The 22,110-nt window shown below is 41.3% G+C and overlaps 1 protein-coding gene across 1 annotated transcript; it reads right to left on the reverse strand.

Moving 5' to 3' along the window:
* Window positions 1–5,315: 5,315 nt before the first annotated feature.
* Window positions 5,316–21,556, reverse strand: crispld1a (cysteine-rich secretory protein LCCL domain containing 1a). The gene is made up of 15 exons (XM_044177303.1): window positions 21,278–21,556; window positions 20,351–20,724; window positions 13,773–13,891; window positions 11,700–11,832; window positions 11,472–11,587; window positions 11,225–11,325; window positions 10,938–11,129; window positions 10,190–10,250; window positions 10,037–10,103; window positions 9,741–9,871; window positions 9,596–9,639; window positions 9,403–9,475; window positions 9,233–9,308; window positions 8,965–9,098; window positions 5,316–6,402 (listed from the first exon to the last, which is right to left on the reverse strand). The coding sequence occupies exons 2-15, from the start codon at window positions 20,609–20,611 to the stop codon at window positions 6,351–6,353; spliced, it is 1,560 nt and encodes a 519-aa protein (XP_044033238.1). The 5' UTR covers window positions 20,612–20,724; window positions 21,278–21,556; the 3' UTR covers window positions 5,316–6,350.
* Between the last annotated feature and the right edge of the window lie 554 nt (window positions 21,557–22,110).

Below are 22,110 nucleotides of genomic sequence, written 5' to 3' on the forward strand. Positions count from 1 at the left end.
ATGATTTTTTTTTTTTTTGCAAATGGTGTCTGTCCTGTCCCTCAGCTCAGTTTGAAAACCGTCTTCACAAGTATGATCAGAGTAGCAGAGGGTCAAATTTGGCTAAAAGTGCAGGTTATTGGCTTCCTTATTTAATCTGACAGATTTAATATAAAACAGGTGATGCTTGTGCTTTTCTCAATGGCCGTGGCTTGTGGGCCCTTCTTCGGGATTGGCAGAAGCACATGACTCCAGTGCTCACCGTCCAGGTCGGGACAAAGCTACTATTTTACCTCCAGGGCCCGCTTCACAACGGCTCATGTGTGAGCATGGAAAAAGAGTGGAAATCAAACCTCCTCTGTAAATACACGAAAGGTCAGCGATGACGTCAGAGTCCAGGGACAGCCTCCTCCATGATTTTGCGGCCCATCACCGGCGCCTGATTCATCGCAGCTCTTTATATTTTGCACTCCCTGCTCCCTGACCATGATCCCAATATACAGTAAATACACTTGTACACTTCTGTCATTGAATTGTCTTTAGTACATCGGCCACTGCTCATACGGCTGCTGTACCATGTGTTGCAGGCAGATACAAAAGGAATCATTTTTGCTGACTAGTACAAAAACTTGAAAACAAACTTATTCTGGGATTCCTTTTGATGTAGTTTACTATGAATTGTAGTTTTTCATGAGTTTTTTCATTTTTCATGCTGTGCTCTTCTTCCATTACCCCTGGTCTCTCTAGGCCTTGGCCCAAAACTCTCCCACTTCCTTTTTCTTGTATTATAACTGACTGCAAAGGAGTGTGTGCGCCCATCTGCCATGCATGGCCTTATTGTCGGGCCATGACCCTTAACTGTACTGTATGTAGCTTTTCAGACTGTTCCTTGTTGTCTTGCCAGGCATCTCTGTTCCAGTTCTTTCTTACCGTTTATTTTCCTTTCCTTTGCAAACAAGTGTTTGTTTTACACGCAGGTCGTCTGATTGTGCCTCGGATAGGCAGCGTTCTTTGAAACTCAATCCATTTCCTCTATTATCCATGGCTTTGTGTGTGAGGATTGATGCCACATTCCTGAGCTATAATTTTGTTATTATTGTTATCATTAATGTAATCTCAGCTGTCCCACATGAGGAGGATAAACAGGAAACCTCTACCCATTTAGCGCTGTATAAGTAAGACTGCTATGATACATTGATCGATTATCCAGACATAACTGGCAGGCTTCAAATCTGGTCCAGGCAAGACTTACAATCCTTCAAAGAGGAGATATGAATTGGTTTCTGTAAGTGTCCAGATGATGTGGACTTGTCATTATTTATTCTGAGGGGTAGATCTAACAGCAGTGCAGTCTGGGAGGCAGCCAGCCCCTCCTGGAGAGGTACTGTAAGCACAACTTTCCCTATTCCACAGTGCTTGTTTTAGGAAAGGCTTTTACATGTGGCTCACATCTGCATCCAGAGCATAAAACTGCTTCACTGACACCCATTTATACAGGAACAAATGTCAGTGTTAGTGTCTTATGTGTGCAAATTGTTGACAATAAATCATCTGATGTGCAGTTGTTTTCCTTGGTAATAAAGCATTTAAGAATATGGCTGTAGTCGTGCCTGCCATGACAGAAGTAAGATGAATGTATGTTCATCATTGTGTGCATACAGATATGCCTGCGTACAAGAGGGAGGGAGACTGAGAGACAGCACAACAGCTAACATGTGAATATGTTGATGCACATCATTGTGTTTAGCATAATCTCTAAAGTGTTAATTTGCCAGATGTTCCTAATTGGGTTTTCTACTCACCTGAGTATATGTGAACAAAATAATCTCGCAAGACCAAAAGCTCACATGTTTCTTAATTTTCTATCACACAAAGGAACCTTTTCTCTTGGAAAGCCTCATTTATTTGTGTTGGACTGAAAAAAGAGCAAGTATTTGATCTGTTAAAGCCTCATGCAGTTAACCTGGTACGACACATTGGCAAAGTCTGAGTTGTTGACATCATGTAACTGCTGTAACCTCAGCACTCTCCAATGGCACTATTTTGTTCCAGGATTCAATGTGCACCACTAAGGCTCACATTACAGATTATTCCAGCATACCATAACCATTCACGTGAAGGTAACCATTGGTTTGACAGTATTAGGTCACACAACTCACACTTCAGTAAAACAGTCCAGTGAGGGAACCATGTAACATATTCCTTTGCATTTTGAGAGGTCTACATGGAAATACTGGACACATGATTTTCATCCATTGTTGGCCCCAGATTGGCATATCAGTATTAATATAGTAGTATGAATTTGAATACATAGTTACCGAATTCACCAAATGAATGGACTTGAGCAATTTCAATGCATGCAATATTTCCAATTTCAGTAGTTGGGTGGGTTGGTCACAAGAGAGCCAGTTGGTAATGAATGGTTATTATAAATCAAATGTCTAAGATTTGTCAGAGGGTTGTTTTAAAAGCACGGAGGCCTAAAATAACTCAATAATTATATGAGTCACCTTGCCACTCAGGAAAAGCTTATTTTTTCTCCACCAAAGTACCCACTCCATCTTTGCAAAAACACATTCACAGTGTGGCTATGCACATGTAATATTTTTGGACCATGAGGGGAAAAAACCCACTCCCTGTCAAATTTTATGTTTTGTTCATCTGCCAAAGTAAAGGTTTGACAAGAAGGAACACAGTCATTACCACTGGCAACCATAACTTTTCACCTCCGTGCTGACGGCTTCCCTGACTGCATCACTGCTATCTGATTCCCATCCAACCATAGTAGCATAGGCAGCGCAGACATAGCACATAAACAAACAGGTGAGCAAGTGAAAAAATACAATTAAACACAAATATACAGCCCATGCACACACACAGACACACACACTAATACAGCACAAACAAATGCAGAAGCACATACAAACTCTGTCTGCCTGCCTGCCTGCCTCTCTCTCTCTTTCCCTCTCCTCAGGTGTATATGGTCTCTTTGACACAGTCTGCCAGTCTGCTGCCATGCAGCGCCACATTTAGCTCTGCAAGAAGCGCCAGACTGCAGCTGAGCAGAGCACAGTGAGGAGGTTATTAATGGCCTTCCTTATTTTAAACGACAGTCTGAAAACACTGGTGGCACCATGCAGACCCTGCTAGCTGCAAGCTTGTCTTTCATCCCATCTGTCTTCATGGCACTCAGTCTCCTTGGTCCTAATGGGCCTATAGCTGTCGCTCTGTCAGTTTGCACCCTCGTCTGTCTGGTGGGTCGCAAATGAAGGCACACAACAATCTATCACCATCAGCTCATGTGTTGCACCTCTTCCTTAATTATTTGAAGTTGTGCAGCATTTTCTTTTAACTAACAGTGTCCAACAATGTCATAAAACTGCTCCTGGAAAACTTTATTTCATGACATTGAATTGTATGTATGTATTGTTTTATAAACTCTTAAAGTTAGGACAAGATGAGAAATTCTGCAGATGGTATCCCAGTGTCATGCTCATGAAGGTGTCAGAGAATCAAAACTTCATGCTGTTATCTCTCACCTTCAAGTTATCTCTTTGCCCTTTCCTCTGTCCCCCACTTTCTCCCTTTCACTCTCCTCCTCTTCCTCTTGCCTTCCATTCTTCAGAGCCTCTGAATGCCACCTATCACCACACCCTGCTGTGAATTTTGACACCTGTCTGATGTATGCCTCACGTTTCTCTCACAGGATCTGGGTGCACATGGATAGCCTATCAATTACTCCGCAGCCACTTCTCCTGCAGGGCTCACCCAATCACAAATTACTGGGTTTGATCTAACTTGATGTGTCAGAGCGTAAATGAGTTTGTGCATGAATGTGTGAGCATGGACATGCACACGTATTTAAACATGATATTGTTTTTCATGCAGGGTGTATGTTTTTGGGCAACTGTATGGTTGGTGTATGAGGTAAGAGAAGTCAACCTCACACACAGTTATCTCCCATTTCCCATGATTCACAACCAATAAGTAGTTTGCCGTACGTTGTGAGGGTCAGTGTGCATGTAACATGTACTCACCCACATGTGCAATTAAATCAGTCAATGCAGATAGATGTGCAATTACTATTACCACACATAAAACTGATAGAAAATTATGCATTTATATTGTGTCACATCTGTGTCACTGAGCCAGTAGTTGTATATTCAACCCATCATGTAAGATTTAGTAGCACTTGTCTGGGGAATAACAAAGACTGGCAGCTTGAGTCACAACCTATTGCAGCCCTCCAGACAACATAACACTCTCGGACATGGATATGGTGGAACCCATTACGGATTGGTCATTTCGCTCCATTGCTGCTCAGAAGCAAATGAGGAGTGACGACTCCGCTCCCTGGTGACGGACCCAGAAAGGAAAGCTGGGACATTTAAAATCAAACGCTTCCGCTGGCCAAGGTTTGAATAATTAGTGTGGATACTGGGTAGGGGGGTGTCACATCCTGAGAGACTTTCACGTCAGTAGCGCAGGCTTCTCCCTCAAGTGGAGCAATGGATCTGGAAGTCTGGGGGGGATTGGGTTCAGTCTTCATCCAACCCTCAAAACCTACCACTTCAGTGACTCCCTGAGGTACTTTAATCTTTGGTGTTTTGGCTTGGCATGCTTATCCACAAGGTTAGAGTAAATGTGAAATGACTCATCGCAGATGAGGTTTTAGAGCAGATTGTCAGCTTTAATATGAGGGTATTATAACCCATATCAGATGAACTGTTCAAGGACCACTGACAGCCTTCTGTGGATATGGTTTCTCAGTTTCTAAGTGGCAATATTTGATCATTTTAAAATATGTGTAGCTTTTTCATTTGTAGACTATTAAGAAAACATTTCTTGTCAAAGTCTGCAACTTCAAAAATACTCATCCCAGATTTATCTTTGACTACGCTTGAGGTGAAATTAATCTGAAGCAGCGTGGTGTTTGAGGCTGGGATAAATCAGCACAAGTAAACATGCGTCTGAGTAACGATCGTACCCTATCACCACAGCTACCATGGATTTACAGCAGGAAATCCAATACTAACATAAGTTTAAAGGAGACATGTATCAATTTCTAAGCTAAATTTTACATGTCATGGAATTGCAATTTTTGGGGCATTGGCTGAATTGTAGATTTGGAAGTGTTTTCAAATATCTACTGTAATAGCACCATTGATGTTTTAGTTTTAAAAGCGGGCTGAATTGCAAAACATTATATATTGATTATGATAACAAAACCCAATAATAATATAATAAGTTAGATGCCGTTTTAGGTGTATATGGAGCAAATGTAATAATGCCTTTGCAAAAGCATCTGAGAACATTGACTATGAGTGAGAGAGAACTGTGGTGGTTGTAATATTTTATTGCAAAATGGACTTTTCCTAACAACCTGAGGTAGGAAAATATATATAATGCACAGAGAAACAGTGACAAAAATACAATTAATTGCCCATTACATTGGTTGCAGCTTGAAAGAAAGCTGAGAGCTTGTAAAAATATGAAGAAATCTATCTGTTGATTTAAAATCACCTTTCCCCTATACTGTCTGAAATAACTGTTGCATAGTATTGTTTCTGTTTATCAATGTCAAAGGGAGATGAATAGATATGACCTGAATAATATCTCTGGGGTAGCAACATCCAATAAAAAGCAATGCATGATGAAGTCGGGCACATAGGTTTTGTTTAGAGAATGGCAACTCTGAGGGATGAGTGTACTTCCCGACCTGCAGGGAGTTTTAAATGAACCACATTATCTGGAAAAATAACCAAACAAACAAAATCCATCACACTGGCAATTACAATAACAATACAAAAAACATATAGCAGCATCCTTTATAAATCATATTGATATAAAGCATAATCATATAAAAATAAATGCATAACAATTTGTCCCCCCAATCATTAAACAAGTACAAAATATGACAAGAAACCTCTCCAAAGCACCAGTAAAAATGTGCCAGACTTAATACAATAAAAATGATATTCATCCCTAAGTGCCATTATAATGTTATATCATAGGATTTTTATAATCAGTATTCATACACAGCTATTTGTGAAAAAAGGCAAGGTAATGGCACAAAGACAAAACATGTGTGATACTATTGACAAATATGTACAACAAAATATTCAGAGATATTTACAGTTCCTAAAATTTCCTGCCAAAGATGACAAAATGAAAACTCTATGTGAGTGAGTACTGACATTTTCTCACTGTGTATGAGTTTTTGTAGCTGTCATGGAGACGACCTATAACCCCTAAATTGTGTAGCAAAGCCAGAAACATTTCAGTCATCGAGTTTGACAACAGGGCTTGATTACTGCCTATTCAACAGCCCAAGTGCGCTTTCTGTTTGGTGAAGCCGCCCTCTGGGGCACTCAAATCACAGCGAATACCCGGAACGCCTTCCCTCCAGGAGGGTTTTGAAGGCTGCAGGGAAGGGAGAAAAAAGAGGGAGAGTCAGTCTGGGTGCGGCATGTGTCAGATACACAACATTTACCAGCCTTTTGCAGAGAGACATAGATGACATACACACACAAACAGATAGACTTCAGGCTTTATACGAAGAAATGTCCACGTCAGTGTGGTATCTGACAATCTGATGACAGATAGGACACAAACAGATATAGGTTGAAGCTCCCTGAGAAAACAGATTAACCAACCATTTTTATACAAACACAGGGGACTTCACATGTTAATCCAACAAAGACAGACATGTTGTGAAGTTAAAGGAGATAAATGATGGGCAGATACTAACAGATGTCAGGCATCTCAGCAGAGTGACAAAGATAAATGTGGAGAGAGACAATGGAAGAGAGGGCAGAAAGAGAGAGGGAAGGCCAGAGAAGAAATGAGACTGTGTGTGTGTGTGTGTTAGTCCTCTACACAGGTCATGTTAACAATAGCCATTCTGCAGACGACAGAACAATCTAAAGTTGGTGCAATTTAATATCTCTAAAAAATAGAACAGGCCATACAGGATGTGGGCTGCTTAAGCTTTAAAGAGAGGCTGGTACAGACCTGTAACCTTAATGCTGTTCTTAAGTGTTACAGCATAGATTCGACACATGCTCTCACTTTATAAGCATCAGCAAAGTCTTTTCCTAGGCAATCACAAGATCCCTTCTTTGTTAACAGTTAAATGTTATTCCCTTTCAGTTACTGAGGACTCATTATGTAGGAAGATGGTGAGAATTATAGGCCCTCTAGTTTTGTCTCAACAATGCCAAAGTTGTCACTAAAATCTTGGCTCATAAGTTTAATTCCATCCTGCCAGAAACCACACAGACCAAAGGATTAATTAAAACAGCACGTTGTTCAATATCAGAGAGAGGCCTCGAACATTATTAATATGTCTCCTAATTCAAAAAGTCATAATTTCTCAGTCTTCTTGATGTAGAAGAGCTAAACGACCTCCTAGAGATATGCATTTTGACACTCTGCATAGATTTGAATTGGGTAGGAACTTTATTGCCTTTCTTAAACTTCTTAACATTCCAATAGCCACTGTACAAACCAATGATGTCTCTTGTTTCCTACTCTGTTTTAGCGGGTGGTACCAAACAGAGTTGTCTACTCTCTCTCTCTTCCTCTTCGGAGTAGAAATGGAAAAATGATGGAGTGATATAAGCAAAAATATGCCTCTATGCCGACGATGTAGTGCTTATTTGCAAACCTGCTATGAAGGTGGATGTATTACATATATTTTATCTTTTTCAACCCTCACGGAGCTTTGCCCTCCCCATATTCCAGGAGTATTGGGTTTACTTGCAAATATTCTCAGCATCTTACTGTAAATTATCTACATAGTCACTATAGCCTCAGTGACTTGGTCCATTTATGGGTTCAGATGCAGAAAGTCTGTACTGTTTCCCACTATTGTTGGCCAACTTTTACTGTATTAGAACAATAAAAAAACTCTGTACCTGGATACAATTTAGAGGTAATTTTAGGTTACAAGCAATGCCTACACACCTTCTATGAAAGCCTACCTGATAATTTGTTCTTAACAAGATTAAGATAAAAAGCTTCCAGTTTTGAATATCACAACCAAAGTGGTTTTTGCGAGATGTAGTCTGGCTGTGCGACGGCAGTCCTACTGTACTTCCAAATACCACCAATTTTAACCTTCCTAAGACTAATCTTTTCAGACATTTCTGATAATGATGAGAATAACATTAATACAATTTACAAAACGTCCACCTAAACCTAACCAGACACTGCTCTGACTATAATGTCCATTGCAAAAACGTTGCCTCTATTTGGCATGACCTGTTTGACTGCAGACTGCTTTGCATTCCTGTTTGTTTGTTTGGTGATCTGAGCCACTATATTAAACTTTAGTCCCTCGTCCACTAATTGCCCTTTTTGACTGGCTACCAAAAAACAAACCACTCCCAGAACTACATTAAGATGCACTCATCTTCTCTCAGCTAATTGCCAAGCAATTCATTATTTTAGACACATGCTACTCACCCTCCCATGTGCACTGCATGAGGGATGTATAAAACTGCCTGCATCTTGGAAAGATTAGGTCCACAAGGGAGGGCAGAGTGGATAAATTTCTCTCTACCTGAGAGCCATTGATTTCTCATTCCTCCTCCCTGAGCCCCAGCAAATTAACCCCTTCACTTTCCAACCAAGTTGAGAGAGAGAATGCTGACTAGGACCATTAATCTCCCTAAAGAATTTATTCCATGACACTATGCTAGAAACCTCTGCTGGGTTATTATTATTATTGAAATTGAATACTATTATTTATAGAAATGTTGTTTCTTCCAATATAAGGTACAACTATCTTCAGTGCTGTTACAATGGATGTGATTGGTTTTATTGTAAATGTGAAGTTTTGCTGCACAATTATCCCTGAAAGTTAAAAAATAAAAAATGTTTGAATTTTCCCTAAAAATTTCACATGGCACACACATTTGCAGTACACACATACTAGCCACTTAGGTCAACTTGGCTACTTTTAGATTAGGCATCCCATACCTCTCTGAGAAAATGCCATTTTGGTATGAGGCAATGTAGTGTTTCCGCTTGTCCACTGGCATCACATCAATGTAACCACCCGCATCATTCCTGATTACTCCAGCGTGGACCGCAGCTCGGCATATACTGGACTTCTACAGAGGTATGCAAGAGGAAAGGTAATGTAAGAAATGTTGATTCATTTCAGTCTCTAAATTCATGAAAAACACTGATGACCCTGGTGGTGAATCTGTTTTTAACACATTTAGCTTCAAAAAGAGGGACTTACATCAGAGTATATTCTGGTACCGATTACTCTGGATATGTGAGGATTCTCTTCTAAACAGTTTCTCGGGCAGTATAACCTAAAAAGAGAGTTAAAGTCAGAGTTGATGAGGCTGGAGAACTAAACTTATGAAAAAGACTGACACGCAGGCACACATAAAGTCAGGTTCATACCTTGGACAATGTCTTGCAGGCTTTTGGTATGGACACAGCTGTGCAACTGTGGTTTCACATGTGATGGCTTTGACTGCAAGGAAGAATTACAGTGAGTGTCAACAAACACAGTTGCAGCACAGCTTATAATGAGTAATTTAACATAAAATGTGACATATGTATAATTACAGCGCCACATTATTGTCTGACTAACCTGCTACTCTGGAAACTGTGAAAGAATTAGCACTTTGATATTTTCTGTCAAGAGGAAATACACAACATTGACATGAGACTACATAATTTTCAAATATCATCAGTATAAATTCATGGTGATATTGTTTCTAATATTATTGTCTCACCCTACAGACTGGACTCCGTTCTTGTTTGATTTGATGAAAAAGTCCTTTCTGCCTTGTCTTGTTACATCCATCCATCCTCCATCATTATCTATGACACCAGCATGTAGACCAGCTCTGCACACACTGGATTGCTGCAAATAGAGCATTTTATTTACAACATAATTGACATTAAAGGCCTTTTGCTGGCACAGTTGTAAGCAAGTAGCACTTAAATGTCTTGCTCAAGGACACTTTGACAGCTGCTAATTGGCATAATATTGACCAATGTAGGAAATTAACCCACCCAATTTACTCACCATTTCATAGTATACTGTACCAACTACTTTTCCTGTAGAATCTAGGCACCCAGCTGGGCACTCATATCTGTAGATTAATATAGGAAAAATAAGGTGAAATGTACTGTATACTCCATTTTGTGTTGTTTTTATTATATTTCATCTTAACTGTACCTATTACATGGTGTTCCTTTACACTGATCTCGAAGCTTAGTGTCACAGGTCACAAGCTGAGCTGAAAAACAAACATAAAGGCCTTTTAGTGCTCGTACAGGAACCAACATGCATGCATGCATTGGCTGCTCTGATGCAGACGGCTAGTTTCTAAAAGCTTGAGTTGAGTGAAACCCAGTGAAGTCCATTGTTGTGATGCTTCAAGGACCAAAGAGAAGAATTCCTGCAACAAGGTTCAGGGTGGTCAGCAATACTAGAGGAAGTGTCTCAGCTTACAAGCACAGGCCCCTTGCACTGCAAAGAGGAAGCCATTTAAAAACCACAGCGAGCCCCTCTCACCCCTCAACCCCTCTCAGCCAGCCAAAAGCAAACACTCACTCAGGGGATCGTGCTAAAATAGACCTCCCCTCCCTGCTCCAAAGAGTGACTTGCAATATTAAGTACATTTTCAGAAACTGTCAGGGTTAATCGTGGAGATGACAGATAAAGGCTACAGAACATCAAGGCAATTTAAGATAAATTGCAAGAAAAATAGTTCCGGTCAAGGCCTATTTTTTTGCGCCTGTTATCCATTATTTCTTGTTCAACACTAAGCAGGCAGCTACTCACAAATTCTCTGGTTTCTTTTTGTTAGATAAAGCTCTATTGGTCTTGCCACTCTGTGCACCTCCCAACCCTAAACCAGAACCTACACCCTCCATTTTGAGATGAAACTAGATCCAGAATAAACAGTTAAATGGCAGCTTACACATCTGCTCTGTGTTGACCACTTCATTCTTCCGCAGGTCCTCTGTGGGGGGCTTGGTGGGGGCTGGGGCAGGGAGACTGGGAGGCTCAGGCTTGGAGGCCCTAGACCGGGGCTTCTGTGGAGTACGGGGGGCCTCCGGCTCAATGAAGTTGTTTTCTTCCGTTTCCTCTTGTGGAGGGTTGGAGCTGTCATCTTCAAGTAAAGTCACAAAAGCAGGGTATAGTAAGCACATTTTTCCGCAGGCTTTATTGCTTTATTGTCTTTCTCTATTTTCCACCCAACCATACCTTTGTAGCAGAGGTTGTCCTTGCAGCCTCCTCCATAGCTGGGAGGACAGGCAGAGCACGGTGTCCCATGTTTGTAAGGTGCATGGCCCCACCAGTTTCCCCTGTTCAGGTCATATGACAAGCAAGGTTTATTGAACAGAACACTTACTACAAAATTGAGCAAAATTGATAACCCATATTGCTTTCCACCCCCATTGTGTATCAGCCATGCAGCTGTGAAAAAAACATCACAACAACATGTGCTTACTTTGGTGAATAGTTGCAGACAAGATAGACAGCTTTGGCCCAAATCTGTCCCCACACATTCATGTTGTAACACATGTTGATGGCACAGCCAATCCGACTGCTGGTGGCCCAAACCAGCTGCAAAAGGATGACAAGACAGACCATGAAAAACTGATGATGAAGTTTTAAATCACTAAAAGGATGAAGTCTCCAAAATCCTGATGAAATAGTATGATCCAGACCTAGCTACCTGTGTATAATGTGTACAAACTGGGCCGGAGCATCTGAAGGGGCAGTAGGGGTTACACTCCTGAGGGTAAGGGAAGGAGTAGTCTTTCACTTCATCATACCAGGCCTGCACATGGAACGTGGGTGGACGATACCTGGAGAGATGAGTAACCATACCTATGATGACAATGTTCCAAACAACATTTCTATTGTCTTGTATTGTCTCTGTTGGTGCAGGAGTTGGTATTATGCATCAAAGCTGTTCTCTGCTTCCTGCAAGTCCTCTTTCAAGAACCTATATGCACATACATGATACCCATGCAGTAGGTGACCTTTAAGTGTTAGAATATAATTAAATAATTGTTGTTTTATTAGTGCAAAACAAAGCAACTCTTGTAAATGTAAATGGTTAATTCATGTTGACATGTATCCAAAACCACAAAGTTTACAAAAATGTTCTTCAAAATGTGTTCCAAGATACAGCTGGTAGCAAAAGAGATAAGATACAGCAAGCACATCATAACTTCTAACTAAAATATGGTCTGACAAGGTGACAAGACCCTAAAGGGCACACTAACCAAACCAAGCAAATCAAGTATTTATTTGATACAGAATATGTATCAAAAGATAAAGTAATTTACACTGCACTCAGCTATACAACAAACATATGTAGTTACCATCTGTGGTTAGCACCGTTGGTAACCACAGCAATGTACACACATCTGTTAAGACTGCTATTAAGCTTTTAGCTGGCAATCAAACATTTGTGCTCTCTGAATAAATTGCAGTGACCAAGGATTGACACAGATTTGGCATCAGGTGTTGCTAGTTAATCTGATTAGAATCAAATGGACATCTTGACTGTGGAGTGATATGATTAGATGTGAATCAAGAGTCCCTTATGTGAAGCAGTGCTGTTTTCAGATGCTCTATGGGGGACTGAGGTAACAAATGAACAAACAAATGAACACATGTAACAGAGTCTGTACTGTGTGTGATTCCACTTGCAATATATCCAGTAGTATACAGGTTTGTTGGCTCATGGCCGTAGGTGAAGTAGGTAACTTTGCTTTCATGAGATATGCCCGAGGTACGTTGTTTAGCTCAGTGCTCTGCACAAATGTAGCAAATTCATATCAATATGTCCTCTGTATGAATTTATTAGTGTTGGGACTTATTGAAATGCTACTACAAAATGTAATGAGTGGATGTAATGTATTTTACTGCTAAATTGATCATATAAAGCCAAACAGTGCACCCTGCAAGTTCACTAATTAACATATTATGTAGCCTATTGTTTGTTTAGTCTGTACACAAACAGAAATCTAAAAACAACAAATTGTGGTTTTATGGGGAGTGTAACAAGTGGATGTAATGCATTTGACAGTGCTAAATTGGTTACATAAAGTAAAACAGTGAACCTGCCATACAAGCTAGCTAGCAGCTAGTGCTGCAGCTAGCTTGTATGCCAGGTGCACTGTTAATATAACAAGATACATCTGAGGGGTTCAGAGATGATTAAGGGGTCAGGAAAGAAGAAAAACAAAACTCTGCTAAACAATTTTTTTGTCAAACATTAGATCATTTTTAGTTTAGTTATCTCTCTTTGCTGGAACTGTTAATGTACAGACATCTGAAACATGAGGCCCCGACCCGACACTGCTTCTTTATAAGGGGTCTCAAGCAAAAAGTAAAAAAGGATGGAAACCAGTGGTTTGCCCTTTTTCTAAAATCTTAATCTGAAAAGTAACTATACCTGTCAAATAAATGTAGTGGAATAAAAAGTACAATATTTACCTCTGAAATGTAGTGGAGTAGGAGTATTAAATAGCATAAAATGGAACCTCAGAATTTTACCTAAATACAGCAGTTTAGTAAATGTACTTTCCATTAGTGCATATAATAAAAGGCAGCACAGAATTTGATGCAAGCCTCCCATCACTCATTTCTCCACCCAACACAACCCAACACAACGCAGAGTCAAGGGGTTGCTTGGTGTCTGTCATCACGTTACAGACACACACACACGTACACACAGATGCTGACTTTAAAGACCTTAAATTCCGAAAACTGAGCACATTGAATTATTGTTTACCTTCCCCAGTGTGCTCCCAGGTTCTGTCCGATCTGTGGCAGTAAACTGGCAGGACCGTGCTCCCACAGACAGGTCTCTGCCCACTCCTCTGCCGTACGCTCCAACTCTGTGTCCCACACCTGCACAGGAGATGAGATGGAAATACAATGTGAAGAAATTTTCTGGATTATATTTTATAAGAAGTGGAAATAAACCGATCCAGCGCAAGACAAAACCGCTTATGTTGCTACTAATGGGCCATGAGATATTGCAATGTCAGTTTATAGAACGGCTAGTGAGTAACTGGAGATATTCACTGCCTTACAGGGTTTGTTAAGCTGTCAATGCTGTGATGTAAGGTGGTATTCAAACACATACTGAACAAGGATTACTTATCATATGTTATGATAAGTCATAGGGACAATGAGCTGCTATGGCTAAGTAAGTGCACTAATCTCTAAACTAAATGCAGAACTATGTTGATGTGTTGCTGCTGCTGTATAAAGAGCTTTTAGACTTTCTTATTGCTGCTCAGCTGACTTTCCCCAGATGGGTTTTCCCGTAGGATCGGGTGTTATTAAAAAAATGCAAAAGCTGTTTTTCCTTAAGTAATACCTTCCATATGTCTCTGGTGAGATGTCTGGGTGCAAGCTTTTGTTTCACTTTACCTCTCTCTGAATTGCCCTCTCAGTTAAGTTTGGCTCTGGTTGGATACTAAGGGATCATATTCCCATTCTGGGGTTTTCTGAGAATGCAAAGAGTGTCCTTCCTCTCTGCTGACCTACATTCTGCCATAAAAATTTTTAGAATAACACCAGCTGTAAGTCCTCCGAAGGACAGTGTATGTTCCTTTAATTGCACACCTTTACTTTCACCTTCAGCGTGGGATATCTTATGTAACAGGTTTGTACGAGAAAGTCAGTTAGTTTACGTGTGTGGGCATAAATGTGTGACTGTGTGTGTGAGCATGTGCATTGGTATACCAGCGGAGGTGTCAGAAGTTTACACATTTCACACATTGGGCCCTGGAAGTCATAGCTTAGCCTCACTGAAATCTCATCCAATAACAGACTCTAAAATAACTCCCCTGCTTCCACCACCTTCCTCCTCCATCGTCCGTCACCCACTTTCAGTCCCACCAGAAACAACTGTTGTTCTCTGCATTACTCCCGAAACACACACCTACCTAACAACAGGATGTCTGGCAACACTGCAAATTAACTCTTAACTCTGAGCAGTTTCTTCAGCGCTTTCTGGGAATCCTGTCGGCTGTTGAGAGGATGTATTTGTTTAAATTAACAACGCCAAGGTAATATTGGCTGACTGCCATGATTGCGGATGTGTGTTATGTCAGATTTCAACACAAAGCCTTGTAGAAATGTTACATAACTGGCATATAGAACAAATAAACTGTTGGAGGTGTGGAGTATATTCCACATTCATCTTTACACCTGCAAAGAAGGAGCTTATCAGTGTAAAAGAAACCTCATCTGTAGCTGCCTGTGGTCTTGTCTTGCTCAATAAGGCCAAATAATGACTGACAGAGCCAGGGCTAAAACAGGAATGAGAATTTGTTTACGTGAAACTCTATCTCTGCTCAGAAATTACCTCTGTCGGCAATGAGCTACAAATAAATGTCAGTATGTCAGTATTGTCATATCTATTTTGTAATCCCTGGTCATCCCTTTTTGCCACAACAATAGCTTACGATGCTGAAACAGAAACACTGAAGAGATTTAAGCCTGGTCATCATCAGTAGTGGAAGAATGCAGAAGGAAGCAGTTCAATTATAACCTTGATTTCTATTCACACCATTTTCCCCTTCGATTTTCAAGACAAGTGACCTCCTTGAACGAGAAAATAATCAATGTTTACACTGATAAGCAAACTGAAACACATTGCATTGAGCTGTGGTAACTGCCAAACCACTGCACATAGGATGTTCTGTACTTGAACGGGGTCAACACGATGTTTTTGACCATTAATGAATGGTTATGGGTCGGAAAACATTTAGCTGTGGCCACAACTACAGTAGCATTCAAGTCAGAAATGACCAAAACTTTGGCTACAGTGTCTTGGAAGGGAATGTGGCTGATTATAGTTTCTATCACAAAGACGTGATTTGTGATGCTCTTGAAGCATGTCTTAAATAATAATAAACACGAACAGGACCCTTCCAGCTGAGGAACTCATTCCATCGTCCTCAAACCTGCAGAGAAAGCAGGCTCAGAAAGTGTCGACCAAGACACATATTTTTCAGCTGTTGAATCTGGTGCAGAGTGCAGCCGGCTTGTCAAGCTGCTGTTGTTTGTACAGTTTGCACAGTTATCCCAGCAGGGGAGGCCTCGTAACCAAGTAACCCCTGCCCCCATCCACCTACCAGCTACCCGGGCTACACTTCTGCTGAGGCCCATAAAGAAAAACACCTCCCCTGCTAAAGTCTTTCAGCACTGTGCACAAAGCATTGTGTATTTCGCTTAACACTTCATTTTGCGGCCAGGTTTTTTTTCTCTCTCTCTTCCTTGGTCATCTGGTTGCATTCCAAAGGGTCCAGAGTTGCACCTCCTTTGTAAGTTTGGGTTTCCTGTTCATGATCAATGTCACATTCAGAGAAATACTAAAAAAGCAGGAAAAAGATATGGAAATTGGGGGGGAGTACATAAGTTAAATAAGATACCTGACAGAGAGTAGAGAAGAAGAGGCGATAAGATGATGTGAGAGAGAAGACAAGCAGGCAACTGGTGAGTTAATAAGTGATCAATAGTAAAAAACACTGTACATGAAATTAAGGAAAATTGTGTACGTCCTATGTGTTTCAATGTGTGTATGTTAAATTGGCCAAACTACTACTATAATTTCCCACAGCAATATAGAGTGTACAGTGTTTCATTCAGTGCATTCCAGCCCACATCAACTCACATAAGAGGTCCTGGGGCTGACCATTGTCTGAATTTTGTCAACCAGTAAATACCATTATCTCCCATTATCATGTTATAACAAAAACATAGTTTGACCAGAACTGCATAGCCATTTATTGTAGGCTTGACTTGAACAGGAAGCTGTCTCACTTAATGGGCATCATAAGTGAACCACACAAGTATACGGTAGGGTTAGCCTTATATTTTGATTTGGTCTGATATTGGGCTTTATAATATCTTGGAAATAATAATAATAACAGTCACATTATCAATATTATCAATAATAAACAATTAGCAAATATCAGCCTATCAGCTACCAAAATATAACTTCCTCCAGAGTACAGCTGCACAAAAGCAGACTTTTTTCCCACGTTTCCTTTTCACATTTCATTGATCAATAATGGTGGTTGGTGCTTCTTGTGGCAGCAATCCCAAGAACCTGGTGCTGGACAGTAGCAGTAAGTGGCTGAAGAAGGAGGCCTTTCTGAGCCTTGTTGGCCCAGGCAACTCTGGGATTATCACAGAATCATCAACAGACCAAAGGAGCTGCCGCTGCAGTGCAGGAATCACAGAAGTGAAAAAACTCAGTGTGTGTCCTCACAAAGGTTTTAGAGAACGTTGGTGAGTCAGTAATGGAGGGCAAAACTTTGAGGAACTACCAAACCCAAAAGACATTCCCATCTGGTCAGGGCGCAGAAATGTAAGATTCAGATTTGCTCTATGTCAAACAGGGGTATGTCCTTGATATACCTTCACTCCTGTTTTCCAGGAGCGAAGATATGCCGAGGACAAGTAAAGAAGACAGTTGGAAAAATGTCAAGCGCCAGGTTGAGGCCATGACCATGTTCCCTGAAGTATTCGTGGAAGGTGCTATTGCGAGACATTTATTGTAAGTACATTTAAAGCAAGAGCTATGTTTACATTCTTGGCATTACATCAAGTAGGTTCAGTGTGGGCACTGGACTCCCACAAGGTACACCTTGTTGCCTCGCCTGTTTGTAATATTCATAGACAGGATACAGCCAGTGCAGGTCCAGTTTTGTGTCATTAGGGTGGCATCTTTGCTCTTTTGGGATAATGTTGTCTTTTTGGCTGTGTTGCTGTATGTGGACTGGAGCTACAGTAAGTGATTTGGGAGGACCAACATTTTTTCATACTATTGTATTCAGCTGCTGCTCTTTACATCTAGAGACTCCAGCAGACTTCCCTTCCCTCTGGAGGTTTTCTGGGCTTAACCAGCTATCCCAGACCTGGGGGAAAACCCAGGACACACTTGAGACATTCAATCTTCCAGCTGGTCTGTGAGCTCTGAGGTAATCTGCAGGAGAAGCTGCAGAAGGTTGCTCGGATAAAAGACATTTGGACTGCTCTGCTTTTGCCACTGGTGTCTGATAATGACTTTGTAAATGAATGTATTTTGCAATTTTATTAATCTTTTTCCTAACACTGAAGCTGTGTAAATACTGTTTCACATGCTTGTATACATCACCATAATTAAACATCTTGGGTAACGTTAATTTGAGGCAAATTTATTAGTCTAGACCTTAATTATTGTCTGATTGGACAGCCACATTATTCAACGATGGATTAAAATGACCGACACTTGCAGCACAACTCTGACACATCCCGAACAGAAAAATGTCAATACAGCTTTATCTTAAACCACTAACATCGCCACCACCTGCAGCTCAGCAAAGCCAAGTTACACATCAAGGCAGGTGGGGCCCTTTCTCCCAAGATGCCATCTGTTTGTCTTGCAGCACTTCAAACACTGACACTTCTTTGTTTATACCTGTGGGTCAACATTTGAGTGAGAGGCAGAACCGCTGTCCCCCCTACTGAAGGTACACTGAAGCTTTGTGGATCGCTGCAGAGTGTGAATGCTTATGTGGGGAATTTTTTGGGCCTCTGTGTTGGATAATGACAGAATGGGAACGGAGCCACAGGGATAAGGGAGAGGGAGGCAGAGAGAGAGGGCAAGAAAAGGAAACAGATGAAGGGGGAGGAAAGAGGGGGATTTGAATTGATGTTATCTCTGAGTCTCTGTGATGATTGCCACAGAGGGTCAGCCGGGTTATGGTTTAATACAATGGCAGACAATAACAGAGCTGATGGGCGAATGGCTATGCATGTGCGATATTTGTGTGAGTGTGTGAGTGATGTGTGTATCTGTATGCATGAGTGTGTAGGGAGAGCAGGGGAGCATGTCTATGAAGTCTTCCAGTACAGTGAACTGCTGTGAGATTTTGAAAGGTGACAGCAGTTCAACACAGACAGAAGGAAAATCAGAGAAATATGGAGCCCCTTTCAAAATAAAGCGCAGAAAATCACTGAAGATCCACTTTATATGTGACCTGAACAGTTTCTTGCCTGGAAGATATTGACATCTACAGAACTGCAAATAAGATTGCCTCACATATCTTTACAAGTCATTGTCTCTTTTTACTTTGTGCCCTTTCCAGATATCTCTATCTTTCTTTTCTCATTTCCTCTTGCCGCACTCGTATTCAACCTCATCTTCTTTTCAATTATTTTGACACCTCTATTGCTATTTTCTGTCCCTCCATCTGTTTCTCATTGCCTCTCCTTTCTATGTGCAAATCTCCTTTATCATTTTTACACCTCTATTTTTATTTACCTACTCTATTCCTTGCTAGCTTTGACTCTCTTTCTCTCACCTCATGTCCTCTTGTTGCATACCTCTCCATATTTCACCCCTGGGTGCCCCTGGAGCTAAAAAAACCAAGCCAACTGTAACAGGAGACAGTAGAAAGGAGCTGTGCACTGCTGGCTCAGCATTTCTCCACTAGAGTGTGCCTCGACCAGAAGCCTGCCAGGCAGAGTGGTGCTTTCACACACATATGTACATGTCTGCACACACACAAGGGGTCCTCAAGTCCAACCTCTCAATTATACAATTACACAGTCCAGCAATTGCCCCCAGCAGGAACTGTTTATTTGCCTTTACCACAGAATAATACTGCCTTTTGTTCTGCAGCTCTTTAAGTGGAGATGAAAGGATGATAAAACCTCATTACCTTCTGCACACTGTATTGATTTTTAACCTCCTAAGTACTGTTGGTGGAAATGCACTGTGGCGGTCAAGCAGTACACAACACTACACATGTAGTGTATTTGGAAAAGTTCCAGATCTGTGGAGCACAGACTTTCAGAAGGTGTGGTGTGCCTCTGTGTGTATGTGTGGGTTTAGTGGGGGGTAGACAGCTGGTAAAACAAGCCCTGGTGCCGTGCTCTGATTCTAATTGCACTGTGAAAAGTGATCTGGCGCTGTACACGCACGTGATGGTCGAAGGATAAAGTCAAACAAATCTCTTAGCACGAGTAAAAAAAAAAGTAGTAATGTGATCATTGGCAAGTTGGTGGAATTCTTCTCTTCTGGCAAAACAATCAAAGTCACATGGGTACAGACTCGTGTGTGTGTGTGTGTGTGTGTGTGTGCGTGTGTGTGGAGAGGGGTCTCATGTGCAAAGGTGCTTAGATGCTGGCATTCTGCTTGTGTGCCAAGTGGAATACGTGCCAGCCGGTCTGGTGACTGGGTCAGTTCAATAAGCTATATGACTAAGACTCTTAGGGAGTTCAGAATGGGGTCAAAGCATTTTAACACACATAAACTGCATGAAGTATAAATGCACCTCTTCTGGGAATCCTCCATCCACCTACCATGTACTCCATGTTGGAAGCAGGAGGGTAGACCTCGCCTCTGAGCTTGTTGTGAAGGTCCAGGATGAGCTGAGCGTCATTGTCTGTAATGGCCCTCTTCCCCCTCTGCTTGGCTTCCCACCAGTCCCCCTCCTCGTCCAGGTACTTGTCCAGAACCTGCTCCCAGCCAGTGGAGTTTGGAAGCATCACCATGGAATTGGCCGTCTGGAGCAGCAGGAGCAGGGACACGCCCCTCAGCCAGCGCAGAGATACGTGCCTCATCCTGGTAAGTGCTGGAGATTGTGATGGTGGTGATCCTCTCAAACTCAGGCTTGGACGGATGGGGCGAAACAGGGCGCGGGCCAGCACAGAAAGATGCTCTTCTACAATGTGAGCTGGCAAAGGAGCCGAGAGGAGAGTGAAAAACAGGATTATTGGAAGGATTGGAATTGGTGTTCTGTATCAAATTTGCTGAATAACTTGAGTCAATATTGAACTTGGTGAGGACAGTGCATTGGCTTGCAGACACTTGGTCTGTTGCAGTGCCATGGGTAACTTCATGGGGTTCACCAGTGGTAAACTGGCAGACTGGGGATGGCTAGTGGGTCAAAGAAATCACTACTAGTGTTGAAGAACTTTTTTCCTAAATAAAAAAAGGAAAGACAGCTTGGGAGCTGTTAAAAATAAATACAGCATTTCAAATCACATTAAGCAGTACAGCTGTAATAAACGTAGTGAAGTGCACAAAATGATGCATAATGTAGCTAATGCATTCACAATACCATATGTATATATATACTTTCAGTTGAACTTTTTGGTATGCATACAGCAATGCTGACAGAGGCTGATTAAACGTGCCAATGGGCTACCCCATGGAAAATGTGAAGAGTAATGCATATTGAAATAGAAATGGAGTGGTGTGATTTAATGACTTTGGAAATAATTTACCTTTAATGAATTGGAATGCAGCCCGCTTCTTGAGCTCCTGACAGGAGATCTGGCTGTGAGAAAACTTCAGCAGCAAAGAAGAAGAAAAAAAGATCCGCCTTCAAAGTACGTTGCAGAGCTCAGGTGGAGGTGATGACTGTCGCCGGCTGCCATATGACATTAATCAAATATGTTATGTGGTCGCTTCGCTCCGTTTTCATCAGTTGGAGAAAGAGAGAGTGGGTCTTTCTTCTTTCGGGATTCTTGCACCAAAGCCGCTAAAGCATCACTTATCCACATTTTATCCTCAACTTGGCTGCGCGTGGAGAGTGCCGCCCCTGACCACGCCTCTCCAAAAGGTTGGATACGGCCCACTCCTTCATGCCAAGACCTCTGTGCGCGTCCGTGGTCGTGCGTGTATACAGTATAATATGAGCAGAATCTTTTTTCTCCAATCTTGTGCAAGTTAACAGTAAAATGTTTACTGTACTCAGTAATAAGTTAACCTTATTGCACTTGTTGGTTATGGTGCTAGATCTTCCCTCTAGATTTTATAGTATATTATTGATTTTAATAGTATTATAATATTTATGATATTTGTATTTCATATAGGAGTTATGTTATTCCTTTGATAATGGTTCATCCTCAGAACAGTAACATGCACTTAAAGGTTGTTGACGGACTGTTGCAGTCTTACCTGGTAACTTAACTGGCTTTGGTCAATATGCATTAATTTTCACCAGATCTGCCTCCTCTGTGGGGCCTGGCAGCAAAAGTGGCCCCATTCTCCTGAGTCTAACTGTTCACAGGTGACTCCTTGGGGGCATTAAAACACAAACCAACTCTTTGTTAAT

The sequence above is a fragment of the Siniperca chuatsi genome, linkage group LG19 (genome assembly GCF_020085105.1).
Source record: "Siniperca chuatsi isolate FFG_IHB_CAS linkage group LG19, ASM2008510v1, whole genome shotgun sequence".
In the NCBI taxonomy this organism is placed as follows: domain Eukaryota; kingdom Metazoa; phylum Chordata; class Actinopteri; order Centrarchiformes; family Sinipercidae; genus Siniperca; species Siniperca chuatsi.